At 36.7% G+C, this 24724-nt stretch overlaps 2 protein-coding genes across 3 annotated transcripts in view; both read left to right on the forward strand.

Moving 5' to 3' along the window:
• The window catches only part of LOC136041745 (pterin-4-alpha-carbinolamine dehydratase-like), a 38027-nt gene extending 15324 nt beyond the window's left edge, over positions 1-22703 (forward strand). For both annotated transcript variants that reach the window (XM_065726498.1, XM_065726499.1), the window contains exons 3-4: positions 16497-16622; positions 22440-22703. In XM_065726498.1, coding sequence (XP_065582570.1) covers positions 16497-16622; positions 22440-22619 — 306 coding nt within the window. In that variant the 3' untranslated portion in view covers positions 22620-22703. The remainder of the gene's footprint in view (positions 1-16496; positions 16623-22439) is intronic.
• On the forward strand, positions 17318-22272 carry LOC136041749 (uncharacterized). The gene is made up of 2 exons (XM_065726504.1): positions 17318-19290; positions 22251-22272. The coding sequence occupies exons 1-2, from the start codon at positions 17318-17320 to the stop codon at positions 22270-22272; spliced, it is 1995 nt and encodes a 664-aa protein (XP_065582576.1).
• Positions 22704-24724: the final 2021 nt, after the last annotated feature.

The raw sequence follows: 24724 nt of genomic DNA on the forward strand, positions 1-24724 counted from the left end.
GGAAAACGTGAAAATTGGGGTATTTTTGTCTTACGAATAGATGATCGGATCTTAATAAGATTCGATTTTTAGAAGGAATTCATGTCTCAGAGCTCTTATTTCAAATACCGACCAGATCTTTTGACATTGGGTGGAGTTGGAGGGGGAAATCTTGGAAAAACACTTGGAGTGGAGGAATCGGGATGAAGCTTGGTGGATAATAAACAAATGTCCTTGATACGTGATTGACAGAATCGTACTGGATTCATTCTCTTTGGGGGAGTTGGGGGGAGGGGTTTAGGGATTTGGTGAGTTTGGTGCTTCTGGACGTGCTAGGACGATGAAAATTGGTAGGCGTGTCAGGGAGCTGCACAATTTGACTTGATAAAGTCGTTTTCCCAGATTCGACCATCTGGGGGGCTAAAGGGAGAGGAAAAATTAGAAAAAATTAGGTATTTATAACTTACGAGTGGGTGATCAGATCTTAATGAATTTTGATATTTAGAAGGACATCGTGACTCAGAGCTCTTATTTTAAATCCTGACCGGCATTAAGCCTCTTATTTTCCTTTTTAAATCAATCTATTGATTCATAGAATTTTGTTAGAGTTCATACCATATGATCTCTTGGCTCAGCTCTTCTCGCCTCGTCACAAGTGCCATATGAGCTCTTAGCTCTTGTTTTCAGAAGAAACATTGTCGATGCATGTTTTTTTTTTTCAGGGGTTATTGTATCAAGCCGAAGATCCAAGATAATTGGGAGGGAGTTCATTCAAACGTAAATTTAAAGCTCTTTTTTAAGTGACCATACAGATTAGGCCAGGGGAAAGCCTTGTTTCCTGCCATTTTAGGGCAGCAAACTACGACTTTACCCCGAAGAGGACGAATTTGCAATCAATTTAAAACTTTGAGAGGCTAATTGATTTAAAAGTATCAATAACTTTATTTTAGGCTTCCCAGTCGCAAAAGAAGTATTGCCGCACGGTGGCAGTACTGGATTCAACCAAGTCCATTCGCTTTATTTGTCATGAAAATAGACTACGTTTGGTGATTTGTAATCGCGTATGAGCAATAACGAGGGGGTGAGACATTGTTTGGATGGGGGTAGGGTAGACTCCTAAAAAATACATTTTAATGGGCAAACTGCTTACTGTTCCTGAGGCTTCAGATAATGTTGTAAGAGGTAGGGGGGCCAGGAATTAATTAGAATGTTTCTCTATACAACTAAAATGTTGCATTCCCATATCTACGAGCACAGAGGTGGAAAAGGCAAGACAGGGCATAATCAGCCCTGCCATGAAATTTCTTTAGGGTGGCAAATACTGCTAGAAACTTAGTTTTCAGCAATTTTAAATGGTAATATTTTGCTTTTTATGGCACTTGTATTAACCAAGTGACATATAGCAATCGCAAATTCTGTCGGTCTGTCTGTCGGTCCCGGTTTTGCTACTTTAGGCACTTTGAGGTAAGCTAGGACGATGAAATTTAACAGGCGTATCAGGGACCAGACCAAATTAAATTAGAAATAGTCGTTTTCCCGATTTGACCATCTGGGGGGGGGGAGTGGGGAGCCGGTTAATTCGGAAAAAATAGAAAAAACGAAGTAATTTTAACTTACAAACGGTTGATCAGATCTTAATGAAATTTGATGTTTGGAAGGGTATCGTGTCTCTAAGCTATTATTTTAAATCCCAACCGGATCTGCTGACATTGGGGGGTGGGAGTTGGGAGGGGGAACCTAAAATCTTGGAAAACACTTAGAGTGAAGGGATCGGGATGAAACTTGGTGGGAAAAATAAGCTCAAGTCCTAGATACATGATTGACCCAACCGGAACGGATCCGCTCTTTTTGGGGTAGTTGGGGGGGGGGGGGCTAATTCTGAAAAATTAGAAAAATGAGGTATTTTTAACTTACGAAAGGGTGATCGGATCTCAATGAAGTTTGATATTTAGAAGGATCTTGTGTCTCAAAGCTCTTATTATAAATCCCGACCGGATCTGGTGACCTTGGGGGGGAACCCAAAATCATGGAAAACGCTTAGATTGGAGGGATCGGGATGAAACTTGGTGGGAAAAATAAGCAGAAGTCTTAGTTACGTGATCGATATAATTGGAACGGATCCGCTCTTTTTTTTGGGGGGGGGGGATTAATTCTGAAAAATTAGAAAAAAATTACGTATTTTTAACTTACGAAGGAGTGATCGGATCTTCATGAAACTTCATAATTAGAAGGACCTCTTGACTCAGATATCTTATCTTAAATCTCAAATGGATCCAGCGTCATTGGGGGGGGGGCAGTTGGGGGGACTGGAAATCTTAGAAAATACTTAAAGAGAAGAGATCAGGATGAAACTGGATGGGAAGAATAAAAACCTGTCTAAGATACGTGACTGACATAACCGAACTGGATCTGCTCTCTTTGGTGGAGTTGCGGGGGGGGGGGGGTAATTCGGAAAAGTGAGGTATTTGTAACTTACGAACGGGTCACCAGATCTGAATGAAACTTGATATTTAGAAGGATCTTGTGCTTTAAAGCTCTAATTTTAAATTCCGACCAGATCCTGTGACATTGGGGGGTGTTGGAGGGGGAAACCGGAATTCTTGGAAAACGTGAAAATTGGAGTATTTTATCTTACGAATAGGTCATCGGATCTTAATGAAACTTGATATATATCGAAGAATCTTATGTCTCAGATGCTCCATTTTCGACCCGAATTGGATCTGGGGACATAGAGGGTTGGAGGAGGGAAACAGAAATCTTGGAAAACGATTAGAGTGGAGAGATCGGGATGAAACTTAATGGGAAGAATAAGCAAAAGCTCTAGATACGTGATTGACATAATTGGAACGGATCCGTTCTCTTTGGAGGAGCTGGGGGGTGCTAATTGGGAGAAATTAGAAAAGTTGAGGTGCTTTTAACTTAAGAACGGGTGACTGGATCTTAATCAAATTTGATATTAGAAGGAATTCATGTCTCAGAGCTCTTATTTCAAATCCCGACCAGATCTGTTGATATTGGGGGGAGTTGGAGGGGGAAATCTTGGAAAACGCTTGGAGTGGAGGAATCGGGATGAAGCTTGGTGGATAGAATAAGCAAATGTCCTTGATACGTGATTGACGTAGCCGTACTGGATTCGCTCTCTTTGGGGGAGTTGGGGGGAGGGGTTCAGTGATTTAGCGAGTTTGGTGCTTCTGGACGTGCTAGGACAATGAAAATTGACAGACGTGTCAGGGAGCTGCACAAATCGACTTGTTAAAGTCGTTTTCCCAAATTCGACCGTCTGTGGGGCTAAAGGGAGAGGAAAAATTAGAAAAAATTAGGTATTTATAACTTACGAGTTGGTGATCGAATCTTAATGAATTTTGATATTTAGAAGAACATCGTGACTCAGTGCTCTTATTTTAAATTCTTACCGACATTAAGCCTCAGATTTTCCTTTTAAATCAATCTATTGATTCTTAGAATTTTTTAGACATCATACCATATGATCTCTTGGCTCTTAGCTCTCCTTGCCTCGTCACAAGTGCCATATGAGCTCTTAGCTCTTGTTCTATTTATATGAAGTACTTCAATGTATTTAAACAAAACTATGTAATGTATGTAATGTATTAAGGCCGTGAATAAGTGAACTTGAAAATATCGGTGTTCAAAATCGAAGTTAGGGTAGCCTTCTGTCTCGCAATTCTCTAGAGACCGTCGATTGTCAAGAACCCTTCAAATACGATACGATAGTTTCTTAATAAACACAATTATAACTCTTTACATTACACATCTACTGGACTGATGGAAAAACATACGTTTTTGTTGGCGTGCGGTAGTAAAAATTAACCATTTTCCAAACACACCAAAAAATAAAATAATACACTAACAAAAAATAGAGCTAACAAAAAAAAGAAAAAAATACCAAAAAAAAGATCAATCTCCTTCACAATATCCCCCATAAAAAATCCCAACAATCCTACTCCCTCAGTACCACCCAACCACCCACTCCTCCTTACCACCCCCAACCAACCAGACCTTCCTACCACCTCCTATCTCCTCACAAATAAATACAAATTCAATCGTTCTTTATTAAATAATCTTTTAACTTTCTCTTAAACTCTAGAAGATGCTCAGCCGCCCTGATACTCACTGGTAGAGAATTCCAAACTGCAGTTCCAAGAAACTTTAGCCGAAATCCTGATCTTGTGCTACTCTTAAGCTCAATCACCAATTTATCACTATTCCTCGTATCATATTCATGATTATCACTGTTAGCACGGTAATTGTCACGAAATACACCTGGGACTAAATTATGCACGCACTGGGAAACGAAAATTGCTGCTTGATAATCCCGCAGTTGGCCCACATTAAACAAATTTAAAGACTTAAAACAAGCACTTGTGTCATTCACATCCTTGACATACTTGCCTATGATCCTCACGGCATTGTCTGAAGAATCTGGACTCTTTTGAAATTACTATAAAAATTGCTGCAAATAGCACTTATTCATTGGCGGAAATATCAGGTTAATTATACCAGCTTGTCAATCTGGTCTCTAGGGTTGTTACTGGCGATCTGAAACCATGCCTTCTGGCAACCGACTTGTAAAAAGTTCAGGTAGCTGAAAATATTTTATGGGACTCTTCCAAATCAGGAGAATACATCGAAAAATGGTTGCAATCATCTTAAAGGCTATTGTCTTCTGCTCAGATAGTACCGATTTTGTTCTAAAAGCAATATCCTTCATAGAGTACACTTGTGAAAAAGAGCGATACATTTTCTAAGATTTCTAAGCAATTACAGGAAACAGAGCAAAATACTAGCAAACATTTTGTAGCATCTTCAAGAAACTACGGCCTGATATTAAAAGCGGTATCTTTCCGCCAATGGATACTTTTTAAATATAAGTTTTCGATTTTAACATGGGATTTTCGAGTTCCATCAGTTCACTTAATCACGGCCTTAATGTATTGATTTATGTAATGTATTGATAAGAAAATCCTATTGTAGGGGTTGTGATGGCTTCAGGTAAATATAAGATCAACAGTCTCATATAATTTCCATCCATATAAACATCCATATAATATCCATATAAACGACCCAGCTCAATAGTAGCCGAAACTCTTAAAAAATGAATTTTGATACTAATAGATATATCAAAAGAATTGGCTTATTATGCTGATTTCAAATATACAAGTTTCATTAAGTTTCACTGAGAAAATTTGTCTAATTTTCAAAAAAACGGGTAAACACCCCTTTGAAGCAATAGAATTTTAATGAAAATCACCGCATCAGATTCAGCATGTCAAAGAACCCTACTGTAGAGGCTTCAAGCTCATATAAAAAAATGGAATTGTGTAATCTATTGCTAGTAGAAAGATCACGGATGCTTGTTTATTTTGTGTTGTTGATTCACCATGGATGATCGTATCGACCCAGTGGGCCAGAACGTCGGGAGGGGGCACGTTCTAATGGAAATGCAAAGATCTAGCGGCTTTCTTGAGTGAGGCTTTCCCTTTCCTTTTTATCCAAAATCATTCGATGAAAATTTTGAGATACCTTTTTTCTTCAGCATAGTTGAAAGGCCCAATGACATTGTCTTTGGAGATAAAATGGCCCCCTACAGCCCCTGGGGAAATGTTTTGAGTTATAAAATTAGCCCATTGTTAGTGTAGAGAATTTGTTATTAGCATGTATGTATACATTTTTCGGGTGGGGAGGAGAGGAGGAATTTTCTGCTGGGAGAATTTTGCACGGGGAGAAATTTCCATGAATAGGGGAGTTTTCAGGGGGTGAAATTTTCAGGGGAATTCACACTGGGTGAATTTGCCAGTATTCCTATTTGAAATTTCTTTATATTTCTTGCTTTCTCTACCGATTCAATTTTACGCGTGAAGATACTAAGGGTAATTGTCCGGGATAATTTTCGCCAGGAATGAATTGTCCAGAGGATATTTCTGTGGGGAGGGGGTTTTTCCGTGAAGGTGGAGCCAGGTATCCTGGCGCTATTGAAAAAAAAAATAATAAGAAATTAAATAAGAAACATGTTTTTTTTTTCAAATGAAAGTAAGGAGCAGCATTAAAACTTAAATGAACAAAAAATTATTACGTATGTGAGGGGGGTTGCCTTCTCCTCAACACCTCGCTCTTTAATTAGTGAAATGAACGCTTCAGAATGTGCACTTAGTGATGTAAGCAGTGTAAGTTTGTAAAATTTAAGGTTATTGTTAAAGTAGACACCGAGATTGTTTACTGTTTCTATTGCTCCAGTTCTTCAAAAATTCCCTTCCCAAACCGTAAAAGTCTAATACCTGTTATGTCATTTCACTTTTATTGAAAACTATATGTATCTCGAACAGAGTACTTCTGTTTGTCGAAACATCGGCGACAAATAAATATAGAATCTCTATAATAATCAGTATAAGTGGTAGGAACTATTGAAAACAATGAACATTAATTCCAGGAAGCTCAGTGATTTCAGTTTTTATTTCACTGTATTATTTATTTTAAATGCTGTAAATATACAAAATTCTTAAAACATATTTCGTCTTCAGTAAAGCACAAATGACGCAACGGTTTGACGCAACGGTTTGACCTGACGCAACGGGCTTTTGACTTTTATGCTCATTTTTTTTTTACTTCATGGTTTCGATACCTGAAGTATCAAAACTTTGTATTATAAAAACTTTGACATAAAAATAATTTTTAAGGTCTTATATACCCAACACCTCATAAAAGTTTTTGCGAGCCTCCAAACTAGTATCTCGTATGCGATTATACCACAACAGCTAATTTTCCTTTGATAGACTTTTTATCGTAGTGGTTTAGTTGAAATTAATTGTGATTCGATGAAATTAATGGGAAATTTACAAGCTTTCTGGGGAATATTTGTGTAATTTTCAGTGAAAAAAAAATCTTGAAAAATATTCATCGAATTTCTGTTCTTACAATTTAGCTGATTTATTAATTTACAACAAAACAACATTGCGGTAATGAAACATCGGCGTAATTTTAATAAATATTTTACGCTTGTTATATGTTATTCAATAAAAAAATAAGTTTTTTTTAACTGAAAGTAAGGAGCGACATTAAAACTTAAACGAACAGAAATTACTCCCTATGTGAAAGGGGCTGTTCCCTCCTCAACTCCTCGCTCTCTACGCTTAAGTTTGACTCTTTCTCTCAACTCTACTTTTTAAAACAGAAAAAACCTTAGAGTAAAGAGCGGGGCGTTGAGGAGGGAACAACCCCTTTAAAATACGGAGTAATTTCTGTTAGTTTTAAGTTTTAATGTCGCTCCTTACTTTTAGTTAAAAAAAAACTTGTTTTTTTTTTATTTAATTTCTGAAAGTTTTTGAATTAATGCTTATTTTGATTTTGACTCTGCACATGAATAATTAAAACGAAATTTGCATATTAATTATTTTTTTTTGGTTAAATAGCTGTCTCATAGTTTTGATCGGACGATTTTGAGAGAAAAAAAATCGGGGGATTAGGCCTAGTTACCCTCAAGTTTTTTATTAATTTAAAAAGGCAACTAGAATTTTATTACGAACGTTTTTATTAGTAAAAATATACGTAACTTACGAATTAACTTACGTAACGAACTTCTATATTCGTATGTTCTTATGTATATGAGGGGGGTTCACCCCCTCGTTAATACGTCGCTCTTTACACTAAAGCTTGAATTTTGTCCCAATTCCTTAAGAATTACCCCTGAACCACATAGGCCGTAGATTAAATAGTTGAAATTAATGAAATTACTTTAGCATAAAGAGCAAGATATTAGGAGGAGGTGAGTCCCTCATATGCGTAATAATTTCTGTTTGTTTTGAGTTTTAATGCTGCTCCTTACTTTCAGTTGAAAAAACTTTCATATTTATTTTTTCATTTTTTTTTAAATATTAAAAAATCCTACGCCACCTTCATGGAAATTTTCTTCCACCATGACAAATACCTCCATGGAAAGTTCCCCCCGCATAACCCCCTCTTCTCAAACCCTTCCCCCTCCAACCAAAATTCCCCTGAAAACGTCTGTATACTTCCCAATAGCCATTACTATAAGTAATCACTGGTCAAAGTTTGTAACTTGTAGCCCCTCCCACGGAGACTGTGGGGAGTAAGTCGTTCCCAAAGACATAGTTATAAGGTTTTTTGACTATGCTGAACAAAATGGCTATCTCGGAGTTTTTACCCGGTGACTTTGGGAAAAAATTAGCGTGGGAGGGGGCCAAGGTGCCCTCCAATATTTTTGGTCAAAAGAGCACTAGAACTTTTTATTTCCGTCAGAATGAGCCCTCTCGCAACAATCTAGGACCACTGGGTCGATACAATCACCCCTGGGAAAAAAAAAACACGCATCCGTGATCTTGTCTTCTGGCAAAAAATTCAAAATTCCACTTTTTTGTAGATAGGAGCTTGAAACGTCTATAGTAGGGTTCTCTGATACGCTGAATCTGATGGTGTTATTTTCGTTAAGATTTTATTACTTTTAGGGGGTCTTCCCCCTATTTTCTAAAATAAGGCAAATTTTCTCAGGCTCGTAACTTGATGGGTAAGACTAAACTTGCTGAAACTTATATATTTAAAATCAACATTAAAATGCTATTCTTTTGATGTAATTATTGGTATCAAAATTCCGTTTTTTAGAGTTTTGGTTACTATTGAGCCGGGTCGCTGCTTACTACAGTTCGTTACCACGAACTGTTTGATAAATCAATTTTTCAGTCCGCCAAACAAATTACGTCACTGAGTGTCAGGACTTGTGTGTTACAGGAAAAGAATAAACGTTTATCCTGAATCTAAAAGAAGTGGTAAAATTCCAAAAACTAAGAATGAGTGTTTGGATGAAAACTGTTATCACCCACGTTCTTCAGAACAGCGAAAGTGTTTATTCGAAAAATTTAATGCTTTTGCTGCTCCCTCGTGCATTGCAAACCAACGGACCCTTTTGATGCGAGTCACTATCCCTTTTTTAAAGGAAAATGAAGCATTATTCAATTTTTCTTTGAACCAGGCTTCCAATGACATCTCTAAAATTTCATTATGTTTATCCTGATATGACGAGTCTAGATTTCAGTCGTGAGGGATCTGTCAAATTTAGATCTCCATCAACGCGATCTTACACCTGTAAAAGTTTTCCCTACTCTACTCTCTGTAAATTGGGTTTTTCTCTTTGCTCTCATCTTTAGAGTCTTATGGTAGCGTTGGCCAACAATCTGGGGTTCGACCGGTAGAGGATGTCTTGCGTCTCTAACTTTCATAAAGTTTTTGTGTAGAGTATAAAAATGTTTATTTACACATATAATACAGTAAATGTACATAAGACGAGGATAGAATAAGGATTGAATAAAGTAATCTAAAACAATGGCCTATATTCACTAAAACAAGAAAATAAACACCGAAGCATGTGACAGTAACTGACCTATTTTAATCTGTCAGCTACAGCAAACACTGGGAACTACTGTAAATACTCAGAATTTGTAATATTAATGTAATCATCTAGGAAATGGGCTTTTTGACAGAACTTGAGAACTTAATTATGTATCTAACGTACTTTTACTACTTTCGAAGTTTACACACCAAAGTATTTGTGACTCAAACTGATGTTAGATTTAAAGAACTATGTCTCAAGTAGACAAAGTTATTTTGTTTTCTGACAGCAGCTCAAGTAGATATTTCAACATTTTGGGGAAAATTCTTGCTTAAGTCTTTAGTCCAAGATTTATGCCACTTGGAAAGCAGAAATTATTTCAACTTCAAATTTGCTGCAATTTCTAATTATTTTTCTGGATTTAAAGCGAACAAAAATGCTGCTTCGTACATAATACAGTATTCTTTTGAAAAATAATTCAAAATAAACTATCTGTTTTTTTCGGACAATTTTTGCAGGTAGCCTACGTACAATTTTAGGTTCCTTATAGCACTTGACGATTGTTTTACTACTTCAAATTTATAAAGAGATTAAGTCCTATTGTTAAGCTGTGAGATATATGGAATGAGAATTTATTATCTCATTTACTTAGTGTTGTAAGTTGTAAGCCATTGAAAGATAATCAGTTTCGGCCCCTTTTTTAGGGGGATTTGACATCCAACTAGTCTCTAGTAATAGTTTATTCATTTAAGTTCGGATCCCCTTTAAAAGAATTGTGGTTATAGTTTCCGATATGTTTCTTTTTAGTTTCACTTATAAGTTCTATTTGGATGATGGGGCAAAAAACGAAGAAAAGAGGCTCTCGCGGCAAATCGTTCATTAACAAATACAAAGAAAAAAAATGAAAAACTCAAGGTTCTAAGAAGTAAGAAGGGGTATTCGAGAGAATATGAGCACGAAATGGTAAGTGTAATATGGAAATCCACGGAAGAAGATGAATAACAGGGAGCTAAAATCAACAAGGATGGTTACCAAACACACTTTAAAGCAAATACGTCAGAAAATAAAATGCATGATATCAAAAGACACATGTAACATGATTCGATATCTTGTGATAGAAACTGATTTTGTTTTGACAGAAAAATTGTTTGGACAAGGAGAAGCAGTCGTCACCTGTATATCAGAATTTGCTATATTATAAGTTATATACTTTGTAAAATATGGTATCCCGATACTGTTCTGTTATCAAATTACTGGGATTTAAAAATATTAGAAATTACTGGGTTTCAGCTCTGACATTCCGACATCCTGACTTCGATCATAAAGGAACAACACCTATCATTCCAATTGCATTTTTACTTCACACAAATAGATCAGCTGGTTCGCACGAAACGCTGTTTATAGTTCTTATGAAGAAACCACCAAGCACAATTCACCTCGAAATGCGTTTTTGAGTGATCAAGGTAGTTCAAGACGATATTCTTAAGTTGCTAAGATCGAAAATTGACGATGATTACTACCAGATAAGAAATGAAAGACTTGTGAAATGGTCCATCCCTGCACTTAACTACTTTCGAGATAATTTGGAATCTGACATATTGAAGTATGACTGTGCCTTTATCATTTCCAAGATCCCTGATTTTAATCCAATCTCCGGGATAACCAACAATACCAAGACTCATTCCATGCTGTGATGAAAAGAGTTATACAACAACAGCGAGACGTACCAATGGAGAGATGCGTCTTGGGCCTTCTTTGTTTAGACGACGAATATTATACAGACGCATCTCGTGGATACAAGGGAATAGGAGACTATAAACTCCTTGAGAAGGCACATAAAGAATATATAGTTCATATCAAGAAGGGAAAAGATCCAGTTGAATCCAGGAATGAAATGTTTCGGTCCAAGATGCGTATGGTCAAGGAAATAGACGGATCAGATTCCTTTTGCGAAAAAAATACGACAAAAGAAGACCGCCAGTCACGTGGTATAGTTGACATAGCAGAAGCTCTATGGAGAAATGGACATGTTACATTTTGCAACGGAAAACAAGTGGATTTTGTTTCAAATGTGACTGGAAAGAAGGTTAAGGTTGTGACACCACGTGCAGAAATAATCACTGTTAGAGGAAATAAAATTGTTACAAAGGGTATTAAGAGGAAAAGCTTGATCGAAGTTTATGACTTTTCTTGTGATTTTGTTATCCTTGCAAACTAGCTGTTTTAATGTCTCGAGGATATGCACTAGTAACCGAAAAATCAATTATGCAGCTGAAAACTCTCAAGAACTTGAAGGGAAGATCAAAAAGGTACGCGAGGTCTGGAATAAAAAGCTCAGTAACCATTCAGGACTATTACAATATTAAACTGGCTGTAGATTTCTAGCAGCCAATGAATTGTCGTTTACTGCTGATAGTGATGATCAGAATGAGGGGAGTTTTTCATCGTCAATAAATGAAACATCAAAAGCTATTTTGAAAACAAGCGGGAAACAGAATACCTTAGAAACAGGTTTTAGAAATGAAAACAAAGAAATTAATGAAGTAGCTTCACTTAAAAAGACTTCCAAGTGCCAATCGAGAATCTCTAACGATATCATAATTCAAAACTTGCACGGAAGATGTACATTTTGTGAAGACTGTACAAAAAAAGGCTGTTTAGCCCCACTCAACTGGTGAAACCCCAAAAAGTGGTAAGGAGACTGAATATTCGTTTTTAAGCAACCCAGGCTACAATTCCTACAGTAATTTTTCATGGTTATGCGTTTACAGGTCCCTTAAATGAATTGTGTGACGAAGCAAAGCAGGTGATCCAGCTTTTAAAAAGGCTTTTTGGAATAGCGGTCAAATCTACCAATTCTGCTATCGTAGAAAACGCAAAGAAACTAGTTTGGTGAAGAGCTACTGTTTTTCCTTTAAGGGACACAAATGTGTTTACGTTTATTTTCAAGACCTTGAATCTCTGCTGAGACCTGGGACTCGGCTCACAACTGTAATGGTTTCCTACCTCGTGAATCTTGTTACTTCTAGCTGTGTGTTAGCGAGAACTATCGATAGTTACTTTACTTTCAACTTGACAAGTTCTGATTCTTTAAAGTTTTATCCAGAAGGGCCTAGAGAGAGATTTAGTCATGTTTCGCGTGATTGCCGTGTTCTGTTTGTTCCATTGTGTGTCAATATGTGTGATATAACAGATAGGGAGTCCAAGAATCACTACATTATGGGAATATGTGATTTCTCGAGGAGAACTTTCTATCTTCTTGATAGCCTGAACCCATTAAACCATGCTCAAGGGAGGCTAGTTTTTTCTAACCTAAAATATCTGACGAATAAAGTTGATAAACGCTATATAGAACTTGAAGTTGGCTCGTATGGAATTACTCCAAAAGTAGATTCTTCAAGCTGTGGACATTTTGTTGTCAAATATACCCAAGACTACACAAATGAGAGAAGCTATTTGTGAAGCACACTGTCAATGATCTTCCATCACCTTCTAAGTACAAGTGGTCAAAGAGAAGATCCACAGTAAGCTATTTAAGAAAGTCGTAGACTTATATAATGATGATACTGAAATGGCAAGTAAGGAAGCTATTCAATGAATGAATAAATATAGAAACGAATTTGGCTGTCCAGGTACTTGAATCTCTTTTAATATTAAATAAAAAACAAGTTTTTTGACTGCAAGTAAGGATTGAGATTAAAACTTAAAACGGACAGAAGTTATTCCGTATATAAAAGGGGTTGTCCCCTCTTCAACGCATCGCTCTTTACGCGCAAGTTTTTTATTGTTTTAAAGAGTAGAACTGTGACAGAGTCAAACTTTAGCGTAAAGAGCGGGACGCTGAGGAGGGGACAACCCCTTTCATATACGGAATAATTTCTGTTTGTACTAAGTTTTAATGTCGCTCCTTACTTGCAGTTAAAAAAATTTTTTTTTATTTTTTTAATTATTTTATAATTTTATTTATTTTTTTTTATTTATTTAATTTCAGAACGTAGTTAAATTAATCCATGTTTTGATTTTGGCTCACCGCACATGCATAATTAAAACGAAATTAGAACTAGAACTTAGGGAACTAAAACTATTAATTTCCGTTAGAATGAGCACTCTCGTGACATTCTAGGATCACTGGGTCGATACGATCACCCCTGGGGAAAAGCAAAAAAAAAACAACAAATAAACACGCATCCGTGATCTGTCTTCTGGCAAAAAATACAAAATTCCACATTTTTGTAGATGAGATATTGGAACTTCTACAGAAGGGTTCTCTGATACGCTGAATCTGATGGTATGATTTTTTGTTAAGATTCTATGACATTTAGGGTATGTTTCACCCTAATTTCTAAAATAAGGCAAATATTCTTGGGCTCGATTTGATGTGTAGGACAAAACTAGATGGAACTTGTATATTTAAAATCAGCATAAAAATACAATTCTTTTGATTTACTATTAGTATAAAAATTCCGTTTTCAGAGTTTCGGTTACTATTGAGCCGGGTAACTCCTTACCACAGCTTGTTACCACGAACTCTTAGTTTTGATAGGACGATTTTGTGAAAAGGAAATTGGGAGAGGAGGCCTAGTTGCCCTCCAATTTTTTGGCTACTTAAATAGGCTACTAGAACTTTTAATTTCTCACGAACATTTTTGTTAGTAAAAAATATACGTACCTTACGAATTAACTTACGTAACGCACTTTTATATTCTATATTTTTATTACATATATGAGTGAGTTTGTCCCCTGGCGTGGGAATTCTGTGTCCAAGGGGCACGGGTTCAATCCCAATTGTGACCAGTTATTTAGTTTGGGACGGGGGTCAGTGGCGTGACTCTGTAAGCTCAGCCAGAGTAGACCCAGCTCTAAATGGGTACCTGGAGAGATCTGGGGATGGTAAGCAGGAAGGGTGTGTGAAAGCACAGGATGGTTGGCCCCCAACCCCCCATTGCACTTCCTCGCTGAAGGGCCATGAAACAGAGATCAGCACCGCCGGTTTGAACCTTAAGGGTCTAATGCCGTCATACTTACTTTACTTACTTACTTGTTAATGCCTCGCTCTTTACACTAAAGCTTAAATTTTGTCTCAATTCATAAAAAATGACGCCAGAATCACAAAGGCCGTAGAATAAATAGTTGAAATTACTGAAAGTACTTTAGCGTAAAGAGCGAGGTATTTAGGAGGAGATGAACCCCTCATATGCGTAGTCATTTCTGTTCGTTTTAAGTTTTAATGCTGCTCCTTTCTTTCAGTTGAAAGACTTTTTCATTGTTTTTTTTTTCTAAATAATGCTAGAGAATCCTGCGCCCCTTCATGAAATTTATTTTCCCCCATGGCATTCTCCTGCAAGGAACGATACTTCCACGTAGCTCCCTCCCCTCAAAATCCCCCCAACAAAAAAAAACCTTGAAAATATCTCTACACTTCCCAAGAACCATTACTGTATGTAAGCGCTGGTCAAAGCTTGTAACTTGCAGCCCCTCCCCCGGGGACTATGGGGGAGTAAGTCGTCCCCAAAGACATAGTTATTATGTTTTTTGACTACGCTGAAGAAAATGGTTATCTCAAAATATTGATCCGTTGACTTTTTGAAAAAATGAGCGTGGAAGGGGGCCTAGGGGCCCTCCAATTTTTTGGTCAATTAAAAAGGGCACTAGAACTTTTTATTTCTGTTAGAATGAGCCCTCTCGCAACATTCTAGGACCACTGGGTCGATACGATCACCCCTATATTGTAGATAGGAGCTTGAAACTTCTACAGTGGGGTTCTCTGATACGCTGAATGTGATGATGTGATCTGAGATTCTAGGGGTGTTTCCCCCCATTTTCCAAAATAAGGCAAATTTTCTCAGGCTTGCATCTTTTGATGGATAAGACTAAATTTGATGAAACGTATATATTTAAAATCAGCATAAAAATCCGATTCACTTGGTGTATCTAATATTATCAAAATTCCGTGTTTTAGACTTTCGTTTACTATTGAGCCGGTACGCTCCTTACTACAGTTCGTTGCCACGAACTGTTTGAAAGAACAGACCGGCCAGCTGTTATAACTGTCAAGAACAGATGCCGGAAAACATGCAGCTCGTATGTAAATACTGTAAAGCAGTTGCCTGTAGTGAGTGTGGAGCAAGATCCTGCAAGAACTTTTGTAAACTCTGCTGTGTCTAAAGGGAACTACACTCTCCAGACTAGCCTCGAACACCGGTCTGAAACTCCTACAGCGAGAGCTCATCAAACACGCTACGGCAGAATTATGAAACCAGTCAGAAAGATGAATTTATGAGTGATTTAGACCAGACCTCGCCCGCCCTCCTATAGGCAGCTTAACCAAGAAGAGCGCAAAGAGCGAAGTTTTGAAATGGTGTACGCAATAATTTTTGTTACGCTAAAACTTCTTTAGAACTTTTAAAATTAATTTTAATTCCAATTAAGCCGCGCTCGTGTTTCAGGTGTGATTCTTAAATAATTGGAGTTCAACCCAAGTTCAAACTTTAGCGTAAAGAGTGATTTATTCAGAAAGGGAAAACTCCCTATATACTTAATTATCCCTCTTCGTTTTAAGTTTTAATTCTGCTCCTTTTTTTCAGCTGAAAAAAACTTGTTTTTTAAAAAGCTTAATTTCTGATTTTTTTTAAATAATGCCAGGAAATGTGGTTCTCCTAGGTGGAAAGTTTTTTTCCTCCACGAAAATGTTCTCTATGGTAAGATCCTTCCCGTAACTTCAACTGTGACTCCGGGGCACTGTGATTGTGAACACTTGCGACTGATGCTACTTGCAACTGCGGATAATTACGATTGCAGGGAGGCTTGAAACTAATAGTGTACCGTTTTAATAGAATAACATAAAAAATATTCGCCTTCTTTTATTCAAGGCTGAAGAGAGGCTTGTTCAGGTTTTTCATACATGTCCCTCCTGGTCCTCCTAATGGATTTGATCTTACGAGAGCTTGTGTGCTTTTTTCTTTTTTACATTGTGACCTGTGAATTTTTATATATGAGATCTAGTGAAAAATCTTGCTAGATTTCCATTGTGTGTACAAGGAATTGATGTATTTTATTGATAACGACACTTATAATGTAAATCTGGCACTGATTGGTCTGTCTCTCTTTTCCTGAAAACAATTTACTACTTTTTGTTTTATATAAAATTGTTTTCCCCCTCTAGCTTGCAGAAAGATTGACTGGTGAAGATAGGACTGTCAAATTATCTCCCGTCTTTTCTAATGGATGGAAAGAGGTGAACGATCGTGATGCACTTTACAAAGAATTCGCTTTTAAAAACTTTAATCAGGTATTTTTTTTTCTTGTTCTTGTGACTCCTAGTTTGAAAAATGAGAAAAGCATCAAACTTTGAGTGATGAGTGTTAATAATTGAGGGCAAATAAGCTTGTCCTGAATTATAAGCAGTCATTAGTATTAATGTCTAATAGTTATTTTCTTGCTAATATGGTCTCAAGAGTAGCTGATTTTCCTTAAAAAAACATTTGCGAGCCTTTTCTCTACCATTCTGGTACACTACCCTTTTATGTTAGTAAAGACTAAACATTAATGTGCAAATTTCCCTGAAAAATTTTATTTATGCTTAGGAAACCGTCTTCTTTTTTTTCTAGCCTTTTCTGTCTATTATTCCTGATTCTAATTTTTTTTTATATTTACTTCTTGGAAACTTCTTAGAAAACCGAAATAAGCTCAAAAATTAGCTTAGCTAAGTTAAAAATCAAGAGAACCTGTTTGTTGGTGGTGATAGCTAATTTGAACGCTTCTTTATTCTTTTCTGTTTATTAGCTATGTTAATTATTCTATTTATGTTTCTGTTTATTTCTGTTTATTATTCTGTTTATTACCGTTCATGAATTTTTAACTCGTTTCCCATTATCCTACCCATTCAAAATTTTACAGAGAATTTCGAGTTTGGCCGGCTAGCAAAACATCCTACCATAGTTTACCTTTTTATTTGTGCGCGGAAGTTGGTTTTTCATGGTGAGAATGATATTGACTTATGCAGTTTTTTTCGCTCTATTTTTGAGTACCAGAATCACTCCTGTTGAAGCCGTCGCTGTGCCAAAAAATGACTTAATAAAGTTGCGTTTCCATTCTACCTTTTTGGCACCATCTATCTTGACTACGCTAACTGCATTGCACTTACTGCGAGAAGTCACAGGTGGCGCATCGTCCACCAATGGAAACAATCCGACAGGAAAGAAACGTGGATGTCGGGCAGGGAAAAATGAAAGGAGAAGGCGTACGGGGTGTGCTATTTCGGTACTAGTGACAAGCCGTGACTATTGTTCTTCGCCAAAACAAGTGTTTGAGCGAAACCTGGTGAAAATCAAGATATCCAGAGCACCTAAAATACCGAGTCTGAAGAGATTTGACGAAACTCCCGTGTGCCCCTTCCAGGATAGCCCGCCCGTTCTTAAGCCCGAACGAACTTTAGCTAAAAGTAAGTTGCCAAATATACTTGTGTGTAACGCTAGATCTTTGAATAACAAAACTGATGCACTTGAAGTTGTTGCCAGGCAGAACAACGCCTCAATAATAATAATAAGCGAATGTTGGGACACTTCTGACGAATCGGCGCGCATCAAAGGTTACACAAGCTACTTTAATACGCGTCACGATCGTGGCTTGAATCGTCGAGGAGGAGGCGTTGGACTTTATGTTCGTAATGACCTATCCTCAAGGCTGTTAAGTGAACCTTTTGACTCCGACCACGAAATATTATGGACCGAATGCAAACCTACACGTTTATCAAAAAGATTTTCATGTTTAATTGTTGCTTCGGTCTATTATCCTGAAAGTGCTAAAAACAGGAAAGACTTGATTGAACACATTCAGTTTTTCGTAGACAAAATGCGCCGCAAGCATGTCTCTCCTGGCTTTGTTATTGCCGGAGACTTCAATCAAACTAATAGGCAATGGGTTTCAAATATTTTAGATTTGCGACAAGCCGTTACAATACCTACCCATCAAAGTGGCAGCATACTTGACTTGATTCTTACAAACTTGACAGACTTTTATTACGCACCGAGATCCCTAGGACCCCTTCTGAATTCTGATCACTTTATCATCTTCTGGGAAGCCAGTTCGGCAATTCCGAAGCCAAAACGAGTCAAGTATACGGTGCGACCACTTACTGAGGACTCGATATCTACATTTGGTCGCTGGATCGGTAATTATCAGTTTGAGGACATTTGCTCTGAACAGGATATTAATATTAAAGTCAATAAGCTGAATACTCTGCTTCAGGAGCAATTTCAGACTTGTTTTCCCGTAAAAGTCATTACTGTGAGTGACACTGATAAACCGTGGATAACCAATGATCTAAAGAATTTAATAAAAACCCATTGTCGCCTTCATATCGCTGGTGATACCGTAGCTTCAGCCAAGTTGCGTAATCATATTGTTAAACTAAACAAGCGTGCCAAGAGGCAGTATGTGAGGGATAAAATTACTCCCTTACTCACAATAGACCCCCACAAATGGCATTCCTCAGTAAAAAGACTTACCGGTAAGACAACACTCAGAGATCTAAGGCTCCTTAAAGAGGACGGTACCTTAACCTCAGCTAATGAAGTCAATTCTTTTTTTGCTGACATTTGTACCTCATTTCCATCAATCACCAAATCAGAAATTGATACTATCATTGCTGGTGCAGAGATTGAGGACGTATGTGAGGTCTCTGAATTCACTGTTTATAAGGAACTCCTAAGACTGAAAGCGAACTGTGCGTCCTACCCAGGTGAGCTTCCAGTAAAGCTGTTACGTGAATTCGCCATTTTTCTTGCTAAGCCACTCTCTTCTATAATCAACCAATGTTTCCTTCAGCAAGTATTCCCTAGTGCTTGGAAAAGAGCATATGTCCGCGTTATTCCAAAAGTAAGGTGTCCAAAATCTTGTGATCAACTCCGGCCTATATCAATAACTCCGAACCTTTCTAAAGTTGCAGAAACGTTTATTTACCGGAAACTTATGTCACAGGTCTCTGCACATCTAGACCCGTATCAGTATGGATGCTTAAGAGGCAGCAGCACAACTGTTTATTTAGTACGGATGTACCATCTCATTGTCGACTGGCTCGACCGAGGAAGTGCTATAGTCGACCTTCTCCTCGTAGACTACCGAAAGGCTTTTGATCTTATTCGCCATTCCGTTGCTATCACAAATCTACGCACCATGGGTGCGCAAAAACATATTCTCCTTTTAGTGATCAATTTTTTACAAGCCCGCTATCAGTGCGTTTACAGTCTTTTCCCAGGAGATACCGACTCCGAATGGGTCGAGCTTACATGCGGAGCCCCACAAGGTACTAAGCTCGCTAGTCTACTGTTTTTGGCAGTGATAAATTTCATCCTTTCCGGCTATGAAGAAAGATTTAAGTATGTAGACGACTTGTCAGTCCTACTGAAGTACATTGTTGAGAAGTCTGAGGCTGTCCCCCAATTCTGTAACGAAATAATCAAAAACTTCAAAGATGAATGTACTGCGAACAGCCTCCAAATCAACGAAGGAAAGACTAAAATCCTTCGCTTTAATCCCCTGAAGAGAGACTTTGTGTGCCCTCCTCCTCCTTATCCTAGTGAATCTTCGGCAGTAGTGTTTGGTGTCAAGTTTAGCATCGATTGCTCTTTCAGCCTTCATGTCGATACAATTATCAAAAAGGCAAATAGTGCGATGCGGACACTTATACTAATGCGTCGATTTGGTTTTTCAGTGACACAACTAAGGATAGCCTATCTTACTTACATTCGACCAATTTTAGAGTATGCATGTCCCGTATGGGGCCCACAAGTCAATAACACTATTTACCTAAGTGACCAGCTTGAGTCAATACAAAAAAGAGCAGTCAAAGTAATATTGTGCGATGCTTTTACCGAATATAAGTTAGCATTATCCACTTTACAAATTCCCTCTCTTCAAGAGCGTCGTCTCAGTTTGATCCTTGAATTTGGCCAATATCTTCTCAGAAGTGATAAATACAGATCGATACTACCACCAGTTTTAGTGAAACATCGAAGTACTAGGTTGAAGAAATTTGACAGATTAGCAGCACCTCCTTCACGCACAAATCGTTTTTCCAACTCATTCATCCCTTTCTTTGTATCAAAGTATAACAATTGTTGATTTTAAACTATTTGCCTTCTGATTTTTTTTTTGTCGTTTGATTTAATCCTTTTTTCTTTTTTGTAAGCACAAGCGCCATTTAGTTTTATGACTACGAAAGATTGTGTAAATAAAACCTATTCTATTCTTATGATTGCACTATTTCTAGTTAGAATAATAATTTAATTTACTTTGCAAGTGTTGTCGATAAGGTGGGAGAATGTGGCGGTAAAAGTCAGAGGGTTTTAGTATTTTATGCCTGAACAAAGTTAGAGCCATTGCGAAGTGGTTTCAATAAACTGTACTAAAAAGAAAAACGAATTCTATGTGACTTTTGAATATAATTTATTATTACTGAAGCTTGATTTTTTTATTACTGAAGATTATTTTTTTTATGACTGAAGCTTAATATTACTGAAATTTAATTGAAAGCTTATTATTACTGAAATTGAATTTTCTTTACAGAAAATTGGAAAACTGTGGTAAGCGCAGTAGGATTAACTGAATGGAGCCGAAAATCAGGATGAAAAAACCCCAATCAAGCTTTGCCAGTTTGTGCAAAAATTTCGATGAGGAAATTTTTTAAGAAATCGGGAGGGATTCCTTTTTCTCATACAAAATTTATACTTGAATAAGTATCGGGGGGTGGGGTTAACTGATTAACTGAATGGAGCCGAAAATCAGGATGAAAAAACCTCAATCAAAATTTGCCAATTTGTGCAAAAATTTCGATGAGGAATAGTTTAAGAAATTGGGAGGGATTCCTTTTTCTCATACAAAATTTATGCTTGAATGAGTTTCAGGGGGGGGGCATTTAGGATGAAACCTGCTGTTTGAATATTGCGACTATTATGGCTTTACCCTATATTTTTATGGTAATTCACCAATTTTGTTGTTGTTGTAATCTTGCTTATATCTTGTGACGTTTGAGCCAGGCATTGCATTTCAGAACATAATCACTTAAAAGGGATTGTTACCCTAGTCGCCCATTGTTAAGTAAAAGTATATATATATATATATATATATATATATATATATATATATATATATATATATATATATATATATATATATATATATATATAGGATCCTTAGGATCAAACCTGCTGTTTGAATATTGTAACTATTATAGCTTTACCCTATATTTTTATGATAATTCGCCAATTTTGTTGCTGCTGTAATCTTGCTCATATCTTGTGAAATTTGAGCCAGGCATTGCATTGCTAAGCATAATCACCTTGTCCTTGTCACCTTGTCCGTGGGGGTCCATAATAGAAACTGGAGCACCCTCGCCCGAGGCCGTAAATACAGGTGGAGGAGGAAGAAGGCCCCTCATATGTACACTCAACGTGGCCCATTCGTATATAACTTTTTTTCTTCGTATAATTTTTCGTATATTAAATTTCCCAGTGTATGATTTTTTCTTGTATCGTCAAACCCGTTGTCAAACCTGGATCGCACCTAGGGGTTATTATATTGTTTAGAGTTATAGATAAACTAAAAGTATATTGATAAAGCCATCCATGTTTAATGTTACTTTTTCTTGTCTTACCAGGAGTAAAGATACCAGTTCCAAAACTTGCCGTTAAACAAACTTTGGGCGTGTTCAAAAAATATTTTTTTTGAAGGATCAAATTTCATTTTTGGATTGTCATTTTTCAGTAAAACATGATATATTAATATTTGGAACTTTATTTTTGTATGCTACTCATTATATAGTAGCTTAGTGTATATTGTGTGATAGCATTGACAATAGTTGCAAAAATTGCTACCGGGTCACTAGTTTTTTTGTTGTTTTTTTTTGCTGTTTTTTTAGACAGTTCGATTTTCTCATCTAATTCCATATGTAAAAAAATATATTTTTGGAATTTAGGGTGCAATCGCCTAGCTCTATGTCTTAGAGTGGTCATTCAAGGATGCAAATAGTCAATTTGTGAATTTTGTCTAATTTACTTTTGGCTGTCAGCGCAAACGGCTTTTAAAACTACAACAAATAATTTTTTAGGCCTGGGGATTTATGTCCATGGTTGCCCTCGAAGCTGAAAAGACGGATCATCACCCAGAATGGTTTAATGTGTATAACAAGGTGAACATCACTCTTGCTACTCATGAGTGCCAAGGGATCAGTGACCGCGACGTCAAGTTAGCAACTTTCATTGATCAAGTTGCTCAGAAATTTCTTTGAAAAACTTCATTTTTCATATTAAACTAGTACGAACAATTTTGTTTTCTTTTTGCAAAATATATTTCACATCAAGTGCGAAATAAATCACTCGTTGAAGGCTAAAACAGTTGCTCGTCCAGGATTGAAGAATGCTTTTCGCACTTTTCGGGTTCTCGGTAGGTATATTATGTATATTTGTCAGTCGATTTTAACCTGACTAAGTCGCTGCATCACAGTGATCCAGACGCACAAAATTGTTGACCAAAAGTTGGAAAAGTACATTTTAACCTATCGGGTTTCATATTACGCTAGATGGGGACGGGGAGCTATTGTATAACTGCTAATTCTATTTGAAAGGGTGAGTTCAATCAAACTTAAAATTGTGGAAATATACCCAAAATGAAAGGCGTTTTAGCGGTAATAAATTTAAAATGAAAGAGAAATTGAAACTGGGCACAATTGTAAGGTCCATTACAAAGATACGTTTTACTCTAAAAAATTGGTCAATTCTATATGCAATTTCTTGGTTTAAAAAAATCAACTTAAAAAAATCTTTTTCTTAAGCGAAATTTGAATTTAAGTACTGATTTAATCCAAATGACTGTGATCATGCACAATGAAAGGTGTGTACTGAAAAGGACAGGGCCAATTAACTTTCACTTTCCATACTAGTACCTTGTTTTCTGTGAATATTCATAATGCATGTCCTAGCTTATATTAAAACTTGTCGAATGACCCAATTATATTCAATGCTTTTCATTTCTTCCAAAATATATCTGTTTTAGGCCATAGTCTGATGAAATTGCAACCCCCTATCAACGAAAATTGTTGAAAAAAATTAGTTTGTCATAGATTGAAACGAAATTGAATTAAGAGCATCAAGACCAATTCCAAGTTATTTCTCAGCTTAAGGCTGGACAGACTCGCAAAGAATCTTCCTATACCTCTCATGTTAAACATTTGGAGTTTGCCTGACGTTCCTGAATTAGTGATTTTGGCGGTTTTTATGTCAATAGAAGTAAAAAAATCTGGTGAATATTTTGGCATAATCAAATCTTAAAGCCGACAATTATTTTTTTTATAATTCCAAAATAATTATAAAACCTGTTTCGGGTTTGCATTTTAGATTGCTATGCTTGACATTGTTGTTGTGGGTATAAAAAAAAAATAGATCAAAAAATTTTCTATTCATCAATAAGAAGCTTTTTTCTATAATATATACCTCCTGGCTGCAGTCCCTTCAAATACTTTACATATTTGTGTTCCGAAATCAAAATTTCCCCTCAAAAGGTTAGATTGAGCTGTAATCGGAGCATCTAAGAATGCAAAAATTACACCAAGGGGCTAACCACTCGGATTGTTCAGGAGCGATTCAGTCAAGCATTATTTAGTTCTAACCTGTTTAAACAGAGTCTAGAGAAGAAGTAAGGTGCAGACACCAAACTGCCGGTTAATGAATATATAAGAAAAGTGTATTGTATAAATAATTAAGGATAAGCTGCGTCTAATCCTAGAGATAAATTGAACACAGCACAAGGGCCGAATAAGAAGCAATGGTTTTATTTTAAAAAGATTGATCTATCGTTTTGGTTTAATTAAAATAATTTCAGGACAAATTTATGTATTGTAGTATAAGTACAATTTTGCATAATCTTCGTACTGAAATAAGAATTAAAAATATATAAAACAAGCTAATTAATAACTAATGAATGAAACAAAATAACTAATGAACGAAACAAAATGTCCCCAGAATATTTAAATTTGTTATAGCAGAACCCGAGTCTTGCTGTAGAACTACCAAAGCAAACTACAAAAGCAGTCAATGACCAGTCTCAAGTCCAAGGCCTTTCCAAGAAACAATCCCACCCCTTGGTAAATAAACCCCAATTAAAATTACCCATACTAAAGCAGTCAAATGACCAGTCTCAAGTCCAAGGCCTTTCCAAGAAACAATTCAACCCTTTAGTAAGTGAACCCCGATAAAAATGGTCAAAACCCTAATAAAGTTCTTATATAGTTCTTGTTATTGACCACAGTAACATGGGAAAAAAAAGAAATATACGAGGGCTCCATTTGCCAAATGTGCAGGCCCATCGTGAAAAGTTGAAATTAAATTATCGGGCTAG

This window comes from Artemia franciscana, unplaced genomic scaffold (assembly GCF_032884065.1).
Source record: "Artemia franciscana unplaced genomic scaffold, ASM3288406v1 PGA_scaffold_36, whole genome shotgun sequence".
Classification (NCBI taxonomy): Eukaryota; Metazoa; Arthropoda; class Branchiopoda; order Anostraca; family Artemiidae; genus Artemia; species Artemia franciscana.